The 22,977-nt window shown below is 40.2% G+C and overlaps 1 protein-coding gene across 1 annotated transcript in view; it reads right to left on the bottom strand.

Annotated features, from left to right (window-relative positions):
- The window catches only part of ncanb (neurocan b), a 112,755-nt gene that overhangs the window by 36,765 nt on the left and 53,013 nt on the right, over positions 1 to 22,977 (bottom strand). Inside the window, exon 9 of the mRNA XM_053634869.1 lies at positions 1,571 to 1,687. Coding sequence (XP_053490844.1) covers positions 1,571 to 1,687 — 117 coding nt within the window. The remainder of the gene's footprint in view (positions 1 to 1,570; positions 1,688 to 22,977) is intronic.

The raw sequence follows: 22,977 nt of genomic DNA, 5'->3' as shown, positions 1-22,977 counted from the left end.
AAAGTTAGTAGTTATTTGTAACCATTTTATTTGTATAAAATTGAAAAGAACATTCCCCTTCCTCATTGTAATTCAGGGAACTTGAAAGGGAGATCTTTCAGGGAAAGATGACATCAAAATGGACCTTTTTGTTTCACCTTGCTAATTCACATCCCTAGTCATATTGTGCACAATTCATCAGCATCAATCACAAAATTCTCGTATTTACATAATTTTCCATCAAAATGCAATATCTCTGAACAACTTGTAACTTTTCAGTACATAAGCATACACGTATGAGTTAGGAAAAATCTAACACCAGACATCATGAAGTGTAAATGCTCTGTCTGTTTCAGTCTGAAACACACCATGTTACAGAAGAAAAATGTGTTCTTATTTCCATTTCAGTGTTTTACCCAGTCCGTATGATCACTGACAAACTTTAGGCTTGTGTTTAATTCCTGCTCCAGTTTGATGGTATGTCAGGAAGTAATGTATACCTTAAGAATTAATGTATGTTAATTAGTGTATGTTAATGTATGTGTAAATTTAATGTTATATATGGTGCATTTACATTGCACCATAAACAAAAAAAAAAGACTTGTGTATCAATATTTATAATCAATATATTATCTTCAATTGTGCACTTGCTAGGTGAAAAATTGGTTTTCAGTGAGTTTACATTAATGAAGTGACAAGAGACATTAGAACATATCATCAGATGTAAGTCCTGTTAGATTGAATCCAGGTCCTAGGTCTCAGTAATGACAGCTGTGAGATTACCATAGATCTACAGGTGCATCTCAAATAATTAGAATATCGTGGAAAAGTTCATTTATTCCGTAATTTAATAAAAAAAGTGGAACTTTCATATATTCTACATTCATTACACATAAAGTGAAATATTTCAAGGCTTTTTTTGTTTCAATCTTGATGATTACGGCTTACAGCTCATGGAAATCAAAAATCCAGTATGTCAAAATATTACAATAAAGAATTTATAACACAGAAATGTCGACTTTCTGAAAGGTATGTTCATTTTTTGAGAGATGCACCTGTAAATTCTGCTCTTTCAGAGTACAGCACTGATGTGTGTGCAGGTTGCACCACCATTTCTATGCTCTACACAGCTGTTCTTAATCACAGAGACACAGCACTGCTGTATACAACAGTGTATACACTTCGGGGCTTATGATCTTCATTAAGCCAAAAGAAGTTAAAGTTGCTGAATGAGAAGGACAGCGTTTATGTAAATTTGTTAACTCTCACAGCTTCGTGAACCACTTGAGGCCTCACTTGCTTTGCCACACACTGAGCTTGTTGTTGTAATCAATCTCCTGTGATCTAACAAGAAAATTACAAGTGTGCCAACAGTGAAGAAAGGACAAAATAAGCTACATGCTACATTATCCCCTCAAGGTAGCACTGCTTCATTGTCTTCATTGCTGTCATCTGTGTAATCACCAGCATCAGTAGTGCTCAGCAGCAACATCAGAGCAAGATTGCCAATCAACCTTCCTTCATATTTTATTTTTCCTTGACTCAACCCTTGACCTTGAGCAGTGATCTGTGCACTCATTTGTTCACTCACCGATCTCGCAGCTCTCTCCGTAGAATCCCAGAGGGCAGAGGCAGCTGTACCCTTCGCCTTCCCTCAAGCAGCTGCCCCCATGCAGACATGGGTTCGTCTGGCAAGGCTCCTCCTCTGCTGGAGAGCGGAAACAAAGGAAAAATAACATTACTAAGAGAATAATGTGAAGATGTTTGAAATGCTGAATTAGTTTCAGGAACTGACCAATCCTTGCTCCCCCTAATTTCCCTGGCCTTAAAATCACTGCTTAGCAAAAGCTGCTATCTGCCTTGCACAGACGTTTTTCTCATGGACAGATTTTTATTTTTAAATCCTATATGTCATCAAAAGATGCACCTGGGAGAGTGTAGGTGGTGTTTTAAAAATAACCTCCATTTGAAAACACTCACCATAACCAAAGATACCACTCTCACTCATCAAAGACGAGTCATTTAATTTGCTGTGTTGTTGAAACTCAGTCTGACTAAATAATAAGGCACATGTGTGAAAATACAATGAAGCTGTGCGATGTAGCTAAAGCTCACTGACATGCTGAAAGATAGCTATCTAGCTAATAGTGTTGTAACACAATGACATTGTATGTATCTGTCTAGTGGTCCACAGCACGTTCGCCTCACACCGCCAGGGTTGGGGGTTCGATTCCCGTCGCTGCCCTGTGTGGGCGGAGTTTGCATGTTCTCCCCACGCTGTGGGGGTTTCCTCCGGGTACTTCGGTTTCCTCCCCCAGTCCAAAGACATGCATGGTAGGCTGATTGGCATGTCCAAAGTTTCCGTAGTGTATGAATGTGTACGTGATTGTGCCCTGCAATGGACTGGCACCCTGTCCAGGGTGTACCCCACCTTGTGCTCCCTGGGATAGGCTCCAGGTTCCCCACGACCCTGTAGGGTAAGTGGTATAGAAAATGGCTGGATGGATGGATGTTGCTTTTAACATCTCAGTTGTACACAAAGTTTATCAACATCCACTGCCATGGTAGAATTTTGCCTTCTTCCGTTCATTGTGATGCTTTCTGACATCTTAATATTTTTTTATTGAAAAAAAAATGTTTAAATAATTTTTTCATTGCTGTGGGTTTCGGTATAAAGCCCTTCCCAAAACACAAAGCTGATCTATTATGTCATGTGGCAGCTGGCTTCCATCTAAAGAAAAAACAAACAAACATAATCTTTGTAGATATTATAGCCATTTGATGTTTTGTATTCAATATAAAAGGTCATAAGCTTGGGTATAACCAGCAGAACTAAGATCTAGCCTTCGAGAATAAAGTTACAGAAGAGGTCTGTCAGGTCCATGCATGCTTTCTCTATCTGGCATTACTAGGGATGACGGAGGGGAGTACAGGCACATGACTTTTAGCACAATGACAGATTGGCATGAATTTGTTGTCGGCACCCTGCTTATCATGATGGATGCTCCCTGAGGAAGGACAATGTGATCCAGCTCTTCCCACTTCACTGATGTGCTCGGCTCTCATAAATTATCCACTCATCGCCTTGTGGTGCCACACACTGCCGACTGTTTTTATGCTGCAATTTTTAAGTATTCTCATGAGTTATAACTCTGTGAAACGCCTGCTACACTGTATGTGTTTTTTGGGTCAACGATAAATGAGAGACTTAACAAATTAAATGTCATAATTACAATCACAATAGGAGGAACCTTTACAAGAAGTCTGGCCCACTGGATGTCTCTCTTTGTCTCTCTTGGCTTGTTCTGGAAAATTGATTAAGTGCTGTTGCGTATTTCGTTTGTATCCCAGACCACATCACACACTGCATAGCCTCTATTATAATTTTGGTCTCATGTAATGATATACAGCCAGAAGGATAAATCCTAGCATAAACCTGAAAGAACAGCATGTGGAATCTTGCCAAAAGCTAAGACATTCAGGCTCATTCAGTAAAGAGTTCATTTTCCTGCAAATATGTGTACCGTCTTGATCCTTTTTTAATTGGTAATCTATTGAACTATGAAAAACAAACGAACAAAAAAAACAAACAAACAGAAAGCAATCTGTGATCAAGCAGATGGATTTGTAACATTTATAACAGAAACTAAAACACAATCATAAATAAACACAGAAAGAGCTCTGAGAGCTTAAGCTGCCAGAACATGGAAAACTTTGTATTATGCTTTATGACTTCTGGACCCATGTAATAGTTTCTCTGGCTGCAGAGCCCAACCTTTGGTTGTGAAATATAGAAGCCCGAGTGCTAATGTCTAACACAGTGTCCTTCCACCACCATTAGCCGGCACTGAAGGCAGGGGTGACTGACAGTGCAGTAATGGACTGGGTGGACAGGGGGAGTCTGATGAGGACAGGAGCGAGGCCAACCATCAACACACTAAACATATGGCACCAATATATAAAAATACACAAACAATACACTCTAATTTGGTTGGCATTAATAATGTGTGCTGGTATAAAATATCAGTTGGAAAATACCTAACATTAAAACCACTGACAGGTCAAGTGAATAATATTGATTATCTTACACTTGGTACCTGTCATGGGTTGGGATGTATAGTAGTAGGCAGCAAGTGCACAGTCAGGTCTCAAAGTCGGTGTGTTGGAAGCAGGAAAAATGGGCAAGTGTAAAGATCTGGGTGACTTTGACAAGGAACAAACTGTGATGGCTAGATGACAGGGTCAGAGCATCTCCAAAACAGCAGGTCCTCTGGATGATCTTCCAATCCTACAGAAGTGCAACTGTAGCACAAATTGCTGAAAAAGTTCATGCTGGCATCGCAGTTCATGCAGTACATCGCGGCTTGCGTGTACGGGGCTGCGTAGCTGCAGACCAGTCAGAGTGCCTATGCTGACCCCTGTCCACCACCCAAAAGCACCAACAGTGAGCACATGAGCATCAGCTCTGGACCATGGAGCAATGGAAAAAGTGGCCTGGTCTGATGAATCACGTTTTCTTTTACATCAAGTGGACGGCCGGGTGCATCGCTTTCCTGGGGAAGAGATGGCACCAGGATGCTCTATGGGAAGAAGGCAAGTTGGCGGAGGGAGTGTGATGTTCTGGGCAATGTTCTGCTGGGTCCAGGGATTCAAGTGGATGTTACTTTGATACCTACCATTGACCTAAACATTGTTGCAGACCAAGTACCACCCCTTCATGGCAACAGTATTCCATAATGGCAGTGGCGTCTTTCAGCAGGATAATGCACCCTGACACACTGCAAAAATTGTTCAAGAATGGTTTGAGGAGCATGATAAAGAGTTCAAGGTGTTGACATGGCCTTCAAATTCCCCAGATCTCAATCTGATTGAGCATCTGTAGGATGTTCTGGACAAATAAGTCTGATCCATGGAGGCTCCACCTCATAGCTTGCAGGATTTAAAGGATCTGCTGCTAACGTCTTGGTGCCAGATACCACAGCACACCTTCAGAGGTCTTGTGAAGTCCATGTTTCAATGGGTCAGCACTGTTTTGGCAGCACAAGGGGGACATACAAAATATTAGGCAAGTGTATTAATGTTATAGCTGATCGGTGTACACTCACCATCCACGTTATTTGGCTGTAGGTATTTACAACCGTGCTGATATTCAGTTTAACTGCACGATTGCAAGTATGTTATTGCTTTTATGCAACAGATCTATAAATAAGAAATTAATATTGAGTAACTGACATTTTGGACACAATTATGGCTAAATGGTCTGCTTATTTTTGCTCCACTAGCAGAAACAGGAACATAGCGCAACCAATCAAATGAGTGTAAGTCAAGATATGGTAGTCCTAAAAACTTATCACTAAATCGTGATGGTTCCCCACTACACAAGGTATTTTGATTCACTCTTAAAAGTTTGTTATAGACTTTTTTGGGATTCTTTAAAAGAGATTTATTTGCATTTAGCAATGGTTCTATCCAACACGGAAATGGTTCTGTAAATAGTAACTTTCATTACAATAGTCAGAATTGCTTTAGGGCCAGTGTGGTAATATGTGCATATATTAGTCTTATGTCATATTGATCAATCAATCATATACCATTCCACAGTAAATCACTTTGACTCAGTCACAAAATCTATCTTCACAGGAAAAGGTGTTTAGGCATTTATCTTCAGATTGTTCTTTGGGGGATGAGAATATCATTATAAGAGAAATTTAAGACATGAGCACACAGCGAGTGACACAGAGGTGCTTTTATGAAGGCAGCAACGATATTCCCTCAAAAGGCAGCTGGCAGATTTGTATTCTAAGAGCAGGGCTTAGCCAAGCTGAAGGTTCTCTCTACCCAGTTTAATGAGTCTTTCCCAGACCTGATCACACACTCCTTCACTCACATAATCATTCCTTTCACAGAGCATGACCACTGTGATAGAGTTCAAGGGCTTCCTATCATTGTTATGATGAAATAAACTCTTCATTGCCTACTTGAGTTTTTTTTTTTCAAAATTCTGTCAAATGGATAATTCTGTAAGTGGACAGATTGCTTTCAACATTAAGCAGGGCTTGGTGCATGCTGCAGAGAAATAAGACATTGATTAAATTTTCAAACAATTAGTCATGAGTTACTGCTTACAAATGAGATTGGGTTTGGTTCTCTAAGCAGTGGATGATGTGTAAAATACACATATAATCAATATTCCATTAATTAAAACACAAACTAGCTCACTATATGCCATGAAATAAAATTAACCATGACTGAACCACAGCCCACATTTCAGACACAGATTAGTTGTTAAGAGAATATAGTGTCATATAAGGATAGAAAATTGAGAAGAAGGTGATAAAGGAAAAAGATCGAATGAAGTAGAAAGGAAGCTGTCACAATGGTGTTCCTTTTCAGTGGAAGCTCAATATTGCGTGAGCTTCACACGTTACCGGTATCTGAAGTCTATGTAAAATCACACCAATTTAAAGACTTGCCGTGGTCAGGTGGCGTGGCATTTCATGCGCTGCGTGACTATGAAACAATGCCTGTAAACTACGTCAGCAGCTTCTTTGTCTTCAGAGAAGCTACATGTCTGTTGTCTGTGCGACCAAACAATGCAAAAACTCTTCACTTTCTCTCTATTCCTGCTTTATATATATATATTATAAAAAATTCCCTCTTCTGTCACTATCCTGTTGAAACAGAATGAGTCAGACAGAATTCAGAGAGTGTGTTACTCCATGCTCTCACTTTATTACAGAGGGGGGTGGACACATTTTCTGCATGAAGTGTATGGGAGTGGAGCATGCTGCAGCAGCCTTTGAGGGGGCTGCAGCAGCCTTTGAGGGGGCTGACTGCACCCATTGTGAACGGTTCACAATGAAGCAACACGGCTCTCCCACTTCTCAGCCAAAGGGAGATGGGTTTCAGAAACTCAGGACTCTGGGCCAGCTGCTGCTGAGGCAGCCAGCCAGCTCAGATCCTGGGGGTCCCGTATGAATCTGGAGGAGGAACTGGATATGAGAATTGCTCCATCTCTTGCTCTTTCCTCTGGCTCAGACTCTCCGGTACCAGGTTTTGGAGCTCACAAAGTGACTTCTCCTTCCAGTATGGAGAGTCAACCCACCCTCTCTGACTCCGAGGAGCCAGAGGTGGGAGCCAGTGCATCATCAGAGAGCAGCTCTCAGTCCTATAAAGAGCTGCTCGAAATTAAAATTAGACTGGCCCAGGGAAGAGGAAGAGGCTCGTGATAGGCTGAACAAGTGCTTCCTTCCCAGTGAAAAAAAAACTCCCTCACACTGCAGAAAACCCCTCTTTTTTTCCAGAAGTGCACCACGAAATATAGCGCTTCTGGGGAAAGCAGTACACCAGCCGTGTTTATACCCCACGTTGTCGGATTATTCGGTCTTCCTGGGGAATAAACATTATGGTTATTTCGCTATGCTGAAGGTGGAGGAGGCACATGCGAGCTACCTCTCTCCATCAACGACAGCGAAATTAGGGGGGCCAGCTTTGCCATCTAAGCCATGTAAGGCCACCTTGGCATTGGTTGGCAAAGCCTATGTGGCAGCGGTCTTGCTTGTGGATCTCTGCATACAATGGCAGTGTTGCAGACCTATCAGGCAGACTTGCTTAATGAGCAACCCCCTGGTTGGCGCAGGAAGTAAGATCTCTCTTGGGCAAAGGGGCAATAGAACATATACCTCTTTGTCTGAGGGAGGGAGGTTTTTACAGCAATTATTTCCTGGCCTGCAAGAAAGACGGGAGTATGCGGCCAATTTTAGATCTGCGTCATCTAAACCAAACTCTTCTGACATACAAGTTCAAGATGTTGACACTCAAACTTATCTTTCCACAGATTCAGTTCGAGGATTGGTTTGTGATGATAGATCTAAAAGACGCATTTTTCCACATAGAAATATTGCTCAGTCACAGGAAGTTCCTGAGGTTTACGTTTGGAGGCAACATGTATCAATATCGAGTACTTCCCTTCGGTCTAGCTTTATAACCTTGCACCTTCACAAAGTGCATGGATGCTCATGGCCTCTGGAGCAGCCCTCATCTAGAGTGGCATATAAATATATAAAGCACCTAGAAATGTGCCCCGTATTCCTAGCACTGAAATTCTTTCCTCCTCAGTTGAGAGGTCACCATGTGTTAGTTATGACAAAAAATACATCGGTGGTGTCATATATCAACCAGCAGGGAGGGTTACGTTCACGCCCCCTGTTCAGGCAGGCTCAACTAATTCTTCTCTGGGCAGAGGGAAAGTTTTTTTGCAGTAAGTGCAATGTACATTCCAGGCAGCTGGAATGTGATGGCAGACATCCTATTGAGACGTGGGCTGAGGGATTGGTGGCTCCATCCACAAGGGGTGGAGTTCATATGGCGGAGGTTCGGCCGGGCAGAAATGGATGTGTTCGCCTCTGAGGAGACAACACACTACCCGCTGTGGTTCGCCCTCACTCCTCCAGCACCATTAGGGCTGGACACCATGGTACACACGTGGCTGAGGTCACGTCTGTATGCCTTTCCCCCAATCGCTCTGCTCCAACAAGTTCTAGTGAGAGTTCGCCAAGACCGTCTATGTCTGCTGCTAGTAGCAACTTATTGGCCAGCTTGAATATGGTTCTCGGAGATAATATCTCTGCTGGATGGCACTTCCTGGGAGAGTGCCGTTTACAGGGATCTATTGTCTCAAGTCAGAGGGTTGATTTATCACCCACGGCCGGAACTATGGAAACTGTGGGCCTGGCCCCTGAGGGGCACCAACTCATACATTCTGGTCTCTACAACCTCGGTTGTAGAGACCATGGTAAATGTTAAATCACCATCCATGAGAAAACTGTATGTGTTCAAGCGGCAACTTTTTGTATCGTGATGTGAGGAACATCAGACCCATTAAACTGCGCAATAGCTACAGTCCTGGAGTTCTTACAGGAATGTTTCTCAGCAGGGTTGGCTCCTTCTACAATTAGGGTCTATGTGACCGCCATTTCAGCCAGTCATGCCCCCACTGATGGAGCCTCTGTGGGGCACCATTCTCTAACATCGAGGTTTATGCGTGGTGTCAGACGGCTGAGGCCCATCTGCAAACCATGCATATGTTTCTGGAACCCTTCTGTAGTCCTGGAAGGTTGGTCAGGCACTCCATTTGAGCCCTTAGAGTCAGCCTCAGAGAAGCTTCTGACTCTAAAGGTAGCTCTAAAGATAGCTGACATCTCTCAAGCAAGTAGGAGATCTACAAGCTCTCTCTGCTGCCCCTTCCTGCCTTGACTTTGCCCTTCGATTAGCCAACATCTTCCTATATCCTAGGCTGGATTATATCCCTAAAGTGCCTACGTCTGTTGCCCAGCCGATAGTGTTGCATGCTTTCTGCCCTCCTCCGTTCCTAATACCAGAACAAGAAAAACTGCACCTACTGCTCCAGCCAGTGGTGTAAGTCAGAGCAGTTGCTGGTCTGTTTTGGCAGTGACAGTAGAGGTGATGCTGTCTCAAAGCAATCTTGCTTACGAGGCATGCGTGGTCTCATGACGCCTCTGGGCATAACGGCTCAATCCAACGGAGGGGGGATCGGGGGCGCCTCCTCAAAGGCTTTATCTAAAGGGGTACTCTTACAAGATGTGTGTGCTGCGGCGGGGTGGTCTTCACCGCACACATTCATTTGGTTACAGTTTGGACATGGATTCCACCCTGGGCTTGAGTGTCATGCAGTGAGCCTCAGATACAGACCTTATCCTCAGCATGACGGAGTTCCCACAGCATTACGTTCATGCAACGTTGAGGTCCCTTTGAAAGGGAATGTGTCTTCTCTTCAGACAAAGAGAAGCTGATGTCAAGGTTTACAGGCATAATTTTATAGTCACACAATGCTCGAAATCCTACGTCACCTTACCACGGCAAGCCTATAAATTGGTGTGGTTTTACACAGACTTCAGACACTGGTCACATGCGAAGGCGCTCCCACAGCATTAAGCTCACACAACCTCTCGTTCCCTTCTCAGGTACATGCGTAACCCAGATGTTTTCTGCATCATGTTTTTGTCTTATGATTAAATCCACAGTTCTCTTTAAATAATATCAATTCACTAGTTATGCTGTTGTTTTCTTCTCTAAATCTGTGATTTCAACTGACAGCAAAAAAGTATTCAGTGTACCACCCATCACTGAATGCAACTTCCAGCAACACATTCATTTAGCTGCATAACATTAACCTTAACATTCTCCATCTACTCAACAAATGGATGTGTGGCTGTGGTTTATTACTCTGGGGATATAACATTACTTACTGATCAGACTGTTACACACAGGTAAACCCCCAAAAAAGCTCCTCTCTACAGACAGATCCCATTTTTCCTATCAGCTTGAATGGCTTTCTGGTCTATAAGTGTGAGCACTCATTATTTATGATGCAGTGTATTACATTTTGTACCATCCTTTTGCATCACTGCACAGGAGGGCATGATTACTTAGTAAAGGGGAAGAATAACAAACATGGGCTCTTAGAACTTCAGGGTTTTTCCTAACATAGAAAGGCTTAGGTGCAGCACCTAAGTGTTTTTGCAGAGCACCTTAAGCTGAATGAACGTAAAAAGGCATTTAGGTGACATATCAGAATGAATGTAAAAACAACGTCTGAAAGTTCTATGCACTGACCAAAAAAATAAATAAAAATGGAGAGATGGCTTGATCTCAAAAGGGGAGGTAAGCTTGCAACAGGAATGACATGCCAATCAACAATCAGTGTTTAGTTGCATTTTCAAAATAATGATATATGTATTTCAACATATTTATTCTTCCTTATTCTTCTTCATGATTTGGGATATTTAGGAGGGGTAGTGGGTGAATTGGGATGCAGCAACTATCTCTAACAATAGACTCTTTTACAGCCACAGTTGTGCTCCCAATTAACTCCCAATTAGTGAATGAGTATCCCAAAGGTACTCGGATGGTCTAGTATTTCCGGTAGATTTTCGAAGTGTGGATCCGCGGACACCTTTTCAGATAATATTGCTCACAATCTCCTTGCACAAGGGAGGAGGAGCAAACACGCCACATTTTAGGTGTAAATGAAATGTGGAAAAATAAATCAAGGGAATAGTAAATTAAAGTATAAATTATTTAAGGAATAATGAATGAAGAAAAGCTGAAATGCAACGAGGAGTTTATGGTGACAGTGTGTGTAACTAGGCAACAATGTTCTCTTCCATTACATGATGTGTTAGTATGTCCCAGTACTTGCATACTCTTTTGTTACACGCTCAAAAGTATGTACTTTTTCTTCACAAAAAGAGCACATACTTTTAGTGCATAGTATAAGTAGGTGATTGGGATGTAGCAAGTGCCTTTTTGCCCTTGATGGCATGGGAAAATCCAAGCAACTGTCAATTTGTGCCTCTGTCGTGAATGATGCAGTGTCTGTGTGTTCCCAAGCTTTTTATATTTGCATACAATTGGTTGTACAGATTCTCGTGGTACCTTCAGTTGTTTGGAAACTGCTCCTAAGGAGGAATGACCTCTTATGTGTCACGAACCGGAGTTGGCACAGAAGCAGAGGCGGGTGCGTAGTAAAGGGTAGTTCCAAAGACGTAGTCGTAAAACAAGCAAGGGTCAGGCGATCGGACAAACAAAGCACAAGGGGACAAGCAGAAAGCGTAGTCGTAAACGGGAAAAGAGGTCGAGGTAACAAAGATAGTAAACGAATGTGAAAGGCTTGGAAACGCAGAGAACAAGTCTACTGAACGTATACTTCGCAATGAACATTTGGCGAATGACTCTCTAAGTACTAGTGGAGATAGTGGACTTTGATTCATGTCCTGCCAGACATATTATAAGGTTTCATAAGTGGGAAGAGTTTCATACATTTTTATTTGAAAGTTCATTATATCCCTCACCTGAAATATGTACTTTAATATACTGCAAAATTATATAATTATGTCGTAACGCTATACTTTACTGTCATGTAATATCGGAAAAGAACTAGAAACTACGTTTCCCATCATGCCACATGTCTCATTCACTTGTTTCACATTTAGCTCTTTAGCACGGGTGTGTATATATAGTCACGTTCAGCACTGAACTGTTGTCTTGTGTTGATTGTTCTGTCCCCATTCCCCATGTATCATGTTATCCTCGTCTTTGAGCCATGTGTGTCATGTTTTGTTTGTTACTTTATTAAACGTTTCACTTATATTCTGCAAATACATCTGCCTATAATCCAAACTGTGACATTTACGCTCAGATGTTTTCAAAATTTAACTTGCTTCAAACCACAGCAAGGAGTGCAAAGGTAGCGCTAGTGAAGAAAATTGGTGATAATTATGGATCAAGACTGAATACAATTGAAAATTACTAACTGACTGAAAAAAACCACTAGTGTGTGTCCAAGTTGTACAAGTATACTTCATTTGATTGTACATCACTCTAATGAAAGTTGATGGAGAATGAAAAAATGAGCAATCAAAATTATTCAGCCCCCATTGGAAATCAGGTTTATTGTCAAAACTTACAGACTTTCGGCTGTTTGCAATGAACAAAACAAACAAAAGCAATTGAAAAAGTTCAACACAATGAATGCTTCAAGTGGTGTCCCCAAATTCAGCTGAAAATGCAACTTATACAATGAGTACAATAAACCTGATTTGCAATGGGGGTTGAATAATTTTGATTGCAACTGTATGTTTTGCTGTCTGTTCATCTCTGTGTCATCAGAGCTTTATAAAATGTTTGTTTTAATAAAAAACAATGTGTCACAGCACACCCTACAACTAAAAGAGTTTGGAACACAAGATTGCTGAAAGAAATTCCCCCTAAAACACACTCTTGTTAAATTCTCTTCAGCAGCGTTATTGATTGTCATCCATGCCACGTACTGACATAATTCTCACTTCAACACTTATAACCCTATCATAAAACAGCACTATTAACAGTGGAATATAAGACAGCTCCTCTCGTCTGCTCTGAGTGGCATGCTGCAGCTTTCATATCTCTACATATGGCATTGGAGCTGAAGGTAAAAAAAGTTAGAGGTTCTTATCTAGACCTTTTTCTATTGTTAGCATCTGGAGAGCCTTTGACAGTCTCGTTAATGGAAGAAGCTTCATATTGCAGGTCTTTGTGCTGTCGCTCTAAGCATGACAAAAAGCTACCCTGCCTGCCTGTTCACCTCACCTCTCCCTTCTGCTCATCCCTTCACCGCCATCTTCCGCTGGGTGCTGAGTGCTTCACCTTCTGTCTGAAAGTGGGTTCAAGACTGGAGAGTGCTGTGAAAGGCTGTCTGTCTTATCTGAATTTGCTTTGAAACACAGCTGTTCTGCCCAATCATAACAGAGTGAGCTGACTTCAGAGTGCAAGTGGACTTCTGCTACAATGTGGTAACATGGAAAAATGCACATTCAAAGATGCCTTAGAAATTGTGTACACACAGGCAGTGTTAATCATGATTAATAAGAAAAGGGAGGCAAAGACAAACAGCAGGAAATACTAAGACCACAGAGGAATCACAGATCTACGGAAAGAGCTGCATATTGCTGGCACAAATAAACCAGACTTCACAAACTGTAAAGTAAACTTGGGGAGTATATGTGTGTGTCTTAATAAGTCCATGATCAAGGAACAGGTGCAGGGGATAATGAGCCCGGGCTGCGCATTCATGCAGTTAACTAATCAGCCAATCATGTGGCAGCAGAGCAATGCAAAAATAAAAATCATGCAGATACAGGTCACACACACACACACACACACACACACACACACACAGTGATATATTTCCATTTCCAGAAATGGTAAAATAACCATGTAATACTAAAGTAACGAAAGTAACAGTGTAGTCTGAAGAGAGCAGAGAGTAGTCAGATCTGTTCATCTCACATAACACACTGCGCCTGGTGCCACAGCAATAGGGAACCTGAATTCACACAGATAATCAGATATGAGGAAATACTCCATCATACCTTTCCGGACTATAGTGCAGTCAGAGTCTCATATTGCATTAGCTGGAACAATGCAGCTCTTCAGACTGTGAAATATCAACCTTTTTGGTTTGAATTCCCAGACACTGAGACACTTTTTCAGAATATAAACGGCCAAATGAGATGGCCATAAACATATTAATGTGGACTGAAGATAAAGTTGGTTTTACAGTGTGTGATTTTGGCAATCTTATAAGATTATCGCTTGTCACTCTGCAAGATGATGCCAATAAAATGTTTTCAGAACTCTATAGTTTTACATGTATATATATATATATATACACATACATACAGTGGGGCCAATAAGTATTTGGTATTTGATCCATCATTTTTGTAATTTTGCCTCTGTACATGACCACAATGGATTTGAAATCCATCTTTACTGCAGCCACCTTCTGTTGCTGCTTGTTTGTGAGTCTTTCTGTCTTTAGTTTTGTCTTCAGTAAATGAAAAGCATGCTCAGTTGGGTTGAGGTCATCAGACATTTAAGAACATTTAATTTCTTTGCTTTCTAAATACGTTTTGGATCATTATCCATCTGTACTGTGAAACACCGTCCTATCAGTTTTGTACCATTTGACTGAATCTGAGCAGAAAGTATAGCTCTATACACTTCAGAATTCATCCTGCTACTTCTATCAGCAGTCACATCATCAATAAACACCAGTGACCCAGTTCCATTAGCAGCCACATGCCCATGCCATAGCACCTCCTCCACCATGATTGACAGATGATGTGGTATGCTTTGGATCATGAGCCTTCCCTTTCCTTCGCCATACTCTTCTCTTCCCATCATTCTGGTACAAGTTAATCTTGTTAATCTTAAGCTTATTTCATCTGTCCAAAGAATTTTGTTCCAGAACTGGGCAGACTTTTCTAAATGTTTTCTAGCAAAGTCGAATCTGGCCTTTCTGTTCTCAAACGTTACTAGTGACTTGCATCTTGAGGTAAACCCTCTGTTTGTCCAGTTACTTTTGAGCCTGTGAAAATGGATTTGGTTAATCCTAAACAGTTAATGCAATGTTTCTGTTAAACACATTATTAAAGCTGACAGACTCCACTTCAATCACTTCAAATACTCATGGACCTGTATGTGCTATAACATGTTCTTAGACAATTCAATGAAGATCCTCTAATGATAGAAAATGCCTTACTGTATGTCATCAATCAGCATGATCTGGGGTTGTGCAGAAAATGGAGTCGCATAAACAAACATACTTCAAAGTGAGCTTGAGGTACTAAGCCTATTTTTTTCTGTCCATTAGCATGTCTCATTTACATTTCATCATTGCATCTACACTAGCTGTCCTGAAAGTTTCATATAAACATATGCCTTACATATAGTTTCATATAAACATATGCCTTCCTCCTTTTGGTGGCTTTTTGATGAGTGTTGTAGCAGCACTCACATTCTGAGATTTAAATCGTATTTCTGACACTGGCAGAACTTTGGGAATTATGCACTTTCCCCCATTTTCTCACTAATTTGGTAAATTCTCACTCACCAGCCAGCTCTCAGGTACCAATCAGGAAAAGTGAAGTCTAACACATGCTTGCTCAGACATAAGTGAAGCCAGCCAGCCACATCTTTTCAAACTGCTGCTCATAGGGCAGCATTACACACTCTGAGAAAAGTGCTATCCGCCCTCTTTAATATACCAGTCCCTCCAGGATTTTGTGATCACAGAAATTAATACAAAATCAAGCAAACTCCACAATATTCTGAGGAGCTTGCAATTTTTTCAAAATGACCACAAATATGGGCCACGACGCGTCAAGTGACGTCATCACAATGCGCATTCAGCAAAAGCACACGTCAGTTCACATGCATCGAACATGAGTACAGCCAAAAGGTCTCAATTACCAACAAACATCACTGCGAAAGCTGCACAAAAAGCAGAAGCAAAAGAGCCACAGCAAAATCAAGCATTTTGGCCAAAACAACCACAAAAAAAAACACTCTGCAAAATCCTGTATGGACTTATATACTGTACATGATTGGCTAGTGTCGCTGCAATTGACAGGGCAAAGAGAGTACTCCCTCCCTCCCACCTAAAGAGCATGGGCAATTTTGCTGTCTTGGACTCCTGGCTAAGGATTGCTGTCTGCGACGGATGGCTGTCTTTTTGTCTGTGATGGCAAAATTGAGCTGAAAATCATACAGTAATTAAACCAGACTTAAAGAAAAATACAACACACAGCACATAACACACTGCAAGCGTTACGCATTATCATTAATTGTGTGTGAAGTAAGTGCTGTTCATGACATCTCACTTACTTCAAATGGAATTATAGAATTGTAGAACGATAAATTGTCAGATTGTTCGAAATTGATTCCTAGAAAATTCCTACTTTTAAAGCACAGTCTAGAGCACTTACAAACAGTACCTAGTGGACCACACAGTGAATTGTGTAGGTGGTGCTGCAGCAAACCGTTCAACAGTAAACCGTCCATGATGTCTGACTGAGGAGAGCTTGGCAGATCTGTCAACTGAAAATACAACATGTAAGCTTCCTGCTAAGAGCAATGCTACCATACATTCTGTATGATCAAAGACCATATGTAGGACTTCTCATTGCGGCTGAGAAATTGTTAGTGTTCACACTCACTTTCACACCTCGGGTGAGATCATTATCTCCCCTGAATCATGCTTTCAGAACCAGTGTGAAAAACTCAATAGACTCTGCAGGCTGTTGAACATAAAGAAAAGCTCAATCTTGCTCCGCACTTTTACTCAATTTTTGAACCAGTGGAGGTTAGGGGAAGGGCAGGAAGTCAAACAGAAGCTTCATCAGCTTCAAAGGTACTCTGGATTGTGAGCAGTATTTGAACCAGTACTCTGCACACACCAGCGTGGAACCCTGACCTACCCTGCTGACAGGATCGATATTAAATCTTGGGGCTCCTGAATGGCAGAACTGTTTAAGCACCAGTCATACCGTCAGGACATAACCAATCTGTGTTTGGAAGTCCAAAGCTACATTCACATTACCAGGTTGAAGTGAAACAAATCCAATTTTCTGCTTTAATGTAACACAGATCTGATTTTTTTCAAGACAAATGTGGCATACAAACTGGTAGACCTGAGATACATTTGTATGTAGTCCTTGATCAGATGCATATCTATTATGTGGCAATGTGACATGAATGACAATGGTCAGATGGGAATCCAAAGGAGGACAGCAACATCAGTGACTATTTTAGTGAAAGAATCAGGAAAAATGGTGACCAAAGCCAAAGAGCCTGTGGTCAGTCGGTGGGATGGATGACTCTCTCTACTTATAGAGAACAACTTTCCGAGAATAACTTGGAAATTAGCATCACCCTGGTTCCCTCGACAAAAATCCAATAGGATTTTTACATTGGCTTTTGGATTATTGCAGAAAATGAGCTCTGTGACCAACAAATGTTTGATTCTAACGTGTTCTGTTCATCAAGATAATCTTCACAAATGAACACAAGTTTTATGAATTTTGAAGCCTAAATATAATCGCCAGAAGTAAAAAGCAAAAGTTAGGCTATAAACAAACTACACCACGGTTGCATGACTTCAACGTCACCACCACTAAGCTTCCGACAACTCTTTCAATCTTTATTTAAAAAGCACTACAATTGGAAAATACTATAAATTGATAAATCTACAAGTTGGAAAGTTTGAGCTGGAATAGTTTGCAAGATAGAGCGCAAGTATAAACACAACACAATGAAGCTGTAGTAGATGAGTTTTCCTGTTCGGTGTGTGACAATGTTTAATGTCCCTGACAACCGCTGTAGTCCCATTTAGCCACTTGTTAGCAAAAAAAGTAAAAGCTTTAAAAAAAATAACAATAATAATATGTGAGGTATTACTGATGTATTTTATGTCATATAATAAAACGTGAAAATATCTTGAGCTTGTGTTAACCACAGACCTTATTTCAGGCATTCAACCAAAAACCCATTCAAAAAACCCCATTGACTTCAGGACGATGGAACAGGAAGTGCTAAAATGCTAATTCTTTTCCGGGGTTTAGGACTCATTCCTGCTCCGCTCTATTAGAGCAATTCTAGCCAGTTCCAGGTTTCTGTGAGCTCATATACACAGAAGAGGGCTGCAAACACATTCAGCTTCTGCAACACACATTCAGGCAAACACATTCTGCAAACACATTCAGGGCTGCAAACACATTCATACTGCTGCAAACACATTTAGCTGTACTAGGATGTTGCAGTTTGCATGATGTGGCTTTACTTGTGCTGGAGGAAATCCTTCACCCTCAAAGATGTGAAGCTGTTGTGCAATATAAGAAGAACCTGCTATTGGGTCGGAAATAGCAGTGAATAGATTGGGAGAAAAAGGATAAAATAAAGAATAAAGAAGCCCACATGTCACACAGAAGTCTAATTGCTATTTCTGGTACCTACCCAAATCAAAATTGAACCATTTTGCAGGAGGTCTCAAAACAACATCCATGCCCAGTTCTGCAATCAAATTTTTATTATTAGGTTTTTGTTTTTGGTTGTTCTAAATGCCAAGACTCATAAAGATGCCAAGATATACAGCATGAAAATTCAACTTAAATGCAAGGTGGAAAACAAGCACCAATAAACATACTGAGAGTTCTCTAAACCACAAAAATATTATTTAAGTTCCACAAACGTCACATAGCCATCATCTGCATGTATGTGTAACCCTGCAGTGATATTCACAACACAAATAACAGATTCTTGGTATTTTCTATGGATTCTCCACCAAAATAAATGCTCCTCACGGTAAAGACGTTGCTTGTTTATAATCATTCCAACCTATTGTCCCCCAAAGCAAATCCCTGCCATTAAAGTGCTAGTGGATTTGATACAGTGTGACTGATATAAAAGGCACAATCATTTACAGCCTTTAAATCTAAAGAATAGACATATTCTGAACTGCCTGTAAAATCCTGCTTACAAAATATTCCTGAAATAAGACATTAAGCCAAATCTTTGACTAACTTTGGTTTCTTAATTGAGCACAGGTATCTTCATAAACACTGGCAAGAGACAAGACATAAAAATGATGGAAAAATAAGCAGCAGAATGCATTTTTGAGCGTAAATCTGAAGGAGCTGGATGAAGCAATAAAGAAAACAGTGCAGAAAATCAATAGCCTCTGCATACTGAATTCAAGGCCTAGTAGGCGGCTAGAAGTAAAAAAAAACAACAACCCCAAACAAAACAAATAAAAAATAAAATAAAACAGAAAGCAGCTCATGTAGAGCTTTAAATTCAAGCTATATTTTCCCTCTCACTGGATTTACCACACTGATCATATATTCAGTGTTTTTACCTTGTAGGAAGAGTAGGTGGCCTTAAAGATTAGCTGGAAAGCTATAACTCAAAGGTCTTCCATTTTACCGTCTACAGCGTCTGTTTCACTTCCAAAGCCGAGAGCACTGGATTCTGCCTTCACACAAATTACTTTTCCTTTTGGACCAAAACATACGTGCACACTCAAGTTTATCCTGCCCCTGCATGGATTTGACTGGATTATGCACAAAACTGCATACACACACTTGGAAATGATGCTGTTTCCAAGCATAATGTATGCAGAGTTTCGGCCTGACGTTTTTGTGCACGCATGTTTAGATTTCCCACGCTTTACTCTTGTATGTTCATTGCAACAAAAGTCATCCACCAATTATTCTAATCAACTCATCAGCGCATTAGTAAAGGAAACTGAAGAGAAGCCCCTGCTGCTCATGTACCATATTAGTGATGGCAGGCATTTACAAGCAAGACCAAAGCCCTAACAAAAATAGAAAGTTAGCAATATTACAGGATCTGCACACATTTGCTTTTCATATACAGACACTAATGAGCTATGTACCACACAGAAGAATTTGTTTGTTGTGAAAAATCACTGAAGATAATTAGCTCCACCTTAATATCAAGCTGTGTGATCAGAAATAAGATGATAAGAGAAACAAGATTGTCTCACTTTTATGCAAAATGGGTTTGACAGGGCAAAACATCAAATCCAAACGACTGGTTTGAACGATTCCTTTGACCAATCCTATGGCGTGTGGGGTCCTACTTTTTTTTTTTCAGTTCCCCACTCACAACTTTATTTCCTACATGCAATTAGTTCCCATTTACTGTTTGACAAACAGAAATGGAAGAAAATGGTTTCATCTTATCCTGTCGTATATGATCTCTCATTAAATGTGTAAAGAGCCACTACAAAGAAAAAAAATAAAGAGGGAAGGAAGTAGCAGATTGTTGGTGCGTCTAGTGATTGTACATAGCTGGTAAAGCTTTGAAATTAGTATGATGCCAAGCATGTAGCATGTAACTCAAACAACCAATTTTCACACTGATTGGTGCATTATTTAATGTGCATTAATCTGATTAGCTTTATAATAAATACGGTATTTATAGCTGCTACATTTGGACAGTACATGCATGCAAGCGACAACAATTACAGTCACTACAGGCCCAGGAGACGAACTACAAGCAACAGTGACTTGTCTCCTGCTAGTGTGAACAACTAGCAAAATGGGATGCTGTGTTGTGTTCCAAGATGAAGATGATTTAATTATGTTACAGGAATTGTTTAAATAAACCATTTCATGGCAAAACATATTTACAAATGGCAAGGTTAATTTCTGGTTTCCGCTAGAAGAGAATTAACAGAATTTCACACTTCAAAGCCGCTCTCTCGTTCTCATTGGTTAACAATTTTTGCCAGTGTTGCTACAGTGAACATCCAAGAATTAGAAGGCAATCTGAGTGTAGGAGTGGAAAGAGGTTTGTGGGAGAACGGTGTAAATGGGACTGTGTGCATAAAAGCAAAGCAAACAGGTGCATGAGCATCCAGGATAGATTATTTTTACACGAGAGCAAAAAACAAATCCATGTGAGAGCCAAACAAATTCTGTTCACAGGTACTGTGATTGATTATAAGCGACTCCATTCTTGACATTTGGCAGTAAAATAAAGTGATACTGATCAGCTACAGCTTGGGAAGAGCCTCAGATACAAAATTAATTTTGAGTCTGGTGAAAGTTTTACCTTAATAAAAAACTGCAGCTGAAGTCAATTTCTGAACTAGACTTAGATGCAGTGTGCTTATAGAAGTGCACAATAATATGTGAATTTCCCTCTGGAATGAATAAAGTATGAAAAAAATATTGAGATAAATATTTTTGAATATTTATCTAATGATAATGATTATGTAATTACAATGAAGATAACTGGTTAACAAACATGCGGAATTAATCCACGGTTGTAAAAATCTGTCCTGGTCAGCGCTTTGGAATAAATTTACAGAACAGGCCATGCTGTTATATGAAAATAATCCAGGCTGGGACAGTGTGATATCCTTCCCACCCCAAAGTGGATTATTTCATATAATAGCTAGGCCCAAATTGTGCTATTCTGATTATACCACAGTCATTTGCCGACAAATACATTTTTACATTTTTTAATGGAGAACACATCACATTAAAAAAAAAAACAACTATTTATCGTAGCATATAATGTTGTGGATTGTCCATGTGACAAGTTACTTCCTGTTATCGCTTACTTTATTGAAGTTATATACAGTTGTTGCCTCTCCAGTCGCTCTTTATTCTCCCTGTTGAAGTTAATAAGAGAAATAATGCAGCATGTCATTTTACAGAGAAACCACAAAGCGTTACCCCACTGTCCTACAAGAAATCTTCACCATATCAGTGTTTACACATTTTTCTTTGTTAAACAACATGCTTTCAAGCTTCTAATTTGTTTATTATATTAGCTTACATTATGTGGCGCAACTACAATGTCTATGTGAATTAGCTGTTACTATAGAAACGATAGTGCATCAGAAAGAGCACAATAATATAAACCTGTCATTTATATTATAGCCAGAGCTACTGTTATTTATAACCTTACTGCACACTTTATGATTCAGGAATTCATCTTCGCTGTGGTATAACACATTTTAAAAAGCAGGCGGTTCAGTAAACAGTAAAAAGTCTCACTTCATTCCTAAGGACAGTGTTAGACAAACTCACACTATTTATTTAACTAAAGGTGAGTCTACCTACTCTCTATTTTAGGTGATTGCCTTTAAGTAATCATAGTCATTTCTCCCCTGAGGTGTGCAGATTTTTACGAGAGAGAGAGAGAGAGAGAGAGAGAGACAGAGAGAGAGAGAGAGAGAGAGAGAGAGAGAGAACTGCTTTGAAAGAGAATTAAATATTAACAATAAACCTGCAGTGGATGTATCAACAATTTAGTGAAATTGATTTCAGTAAAAATTTCAGCCTAGTACCATGTAGTTACATTCAAAACGATTTATACTACAGCACTGCTGAATCCTCGAATCAGAGGGTGTTTCTACAACAGCAGTTCCGTCTGTAATTACATCACAGAGTTATATTAATATGCTTGTTCTAATGCATTATCGTTTCTGTAGTCACAAATGATTCACAAGGACTTGTATGCTGGATAGATGAGAAAAGGGATCATCATTGATACCGTGAAGCTTTCTTTTAAGAGATGTTTGTGTAGCATTTGTGGACGGAGTCTCCAGTGAGTGCTTTGTAGCAGTCAATAAGTTTTCCACCATGAGAGACTTCAGGACTGAGCATTTTCTGGTTTCTTGGTAACATGACAAGTTGTGTTTTTTTGTGTTATTACCTTCAAGGGGAGGAAAAAATAAAGAGATGCTGGTGAAGAAACTGGTTACAACTGAACTTTTCTCATGGATGTTCCATAACATTAAATGTAAAATATAATATAGTTAAAAAAAAAAAAAAAAAAAAAAAAGACATCATTTATTAATGTTAAGTTCTTTGTCCGATACACAATCTGGACCCTGCACTGGCTGATTTCCTCTCGTCCGAGCTCAGGAAGGAGTCACACCGACACCATCGTTCAGTGAAAACTTCTTAGGTTAATGATACAGAAAGCATAGTATATGTACACAGAAATATTGATGAAGAATGATAAATGTCAATTGGAACTGGTCACAGTTCAAATCAAAACATCTATTGCGTATGTTCGAGTGACATAAGAACTACATGATGTCTAGTATACCAGATA

The sequence above is a fragment of the Ictalurus furcatus genome, chromosome 10, assembly GCF_023375685.1.
Source record: "Ictalurus furcatus strain D&B chromosome 10, Billie_1.0, whole genome shotgun sequence".
NCBI lineage: Eukaryota > Metazoa > Chordata > Actinopteri > Siluriformes > Ictaluridae > Ictalurus > Ictalurus furcatus.
Note: the sequence above shows the minus strand (reverse complement) of the source record. Positions and strands in the feature narration are given on the sequence as shown.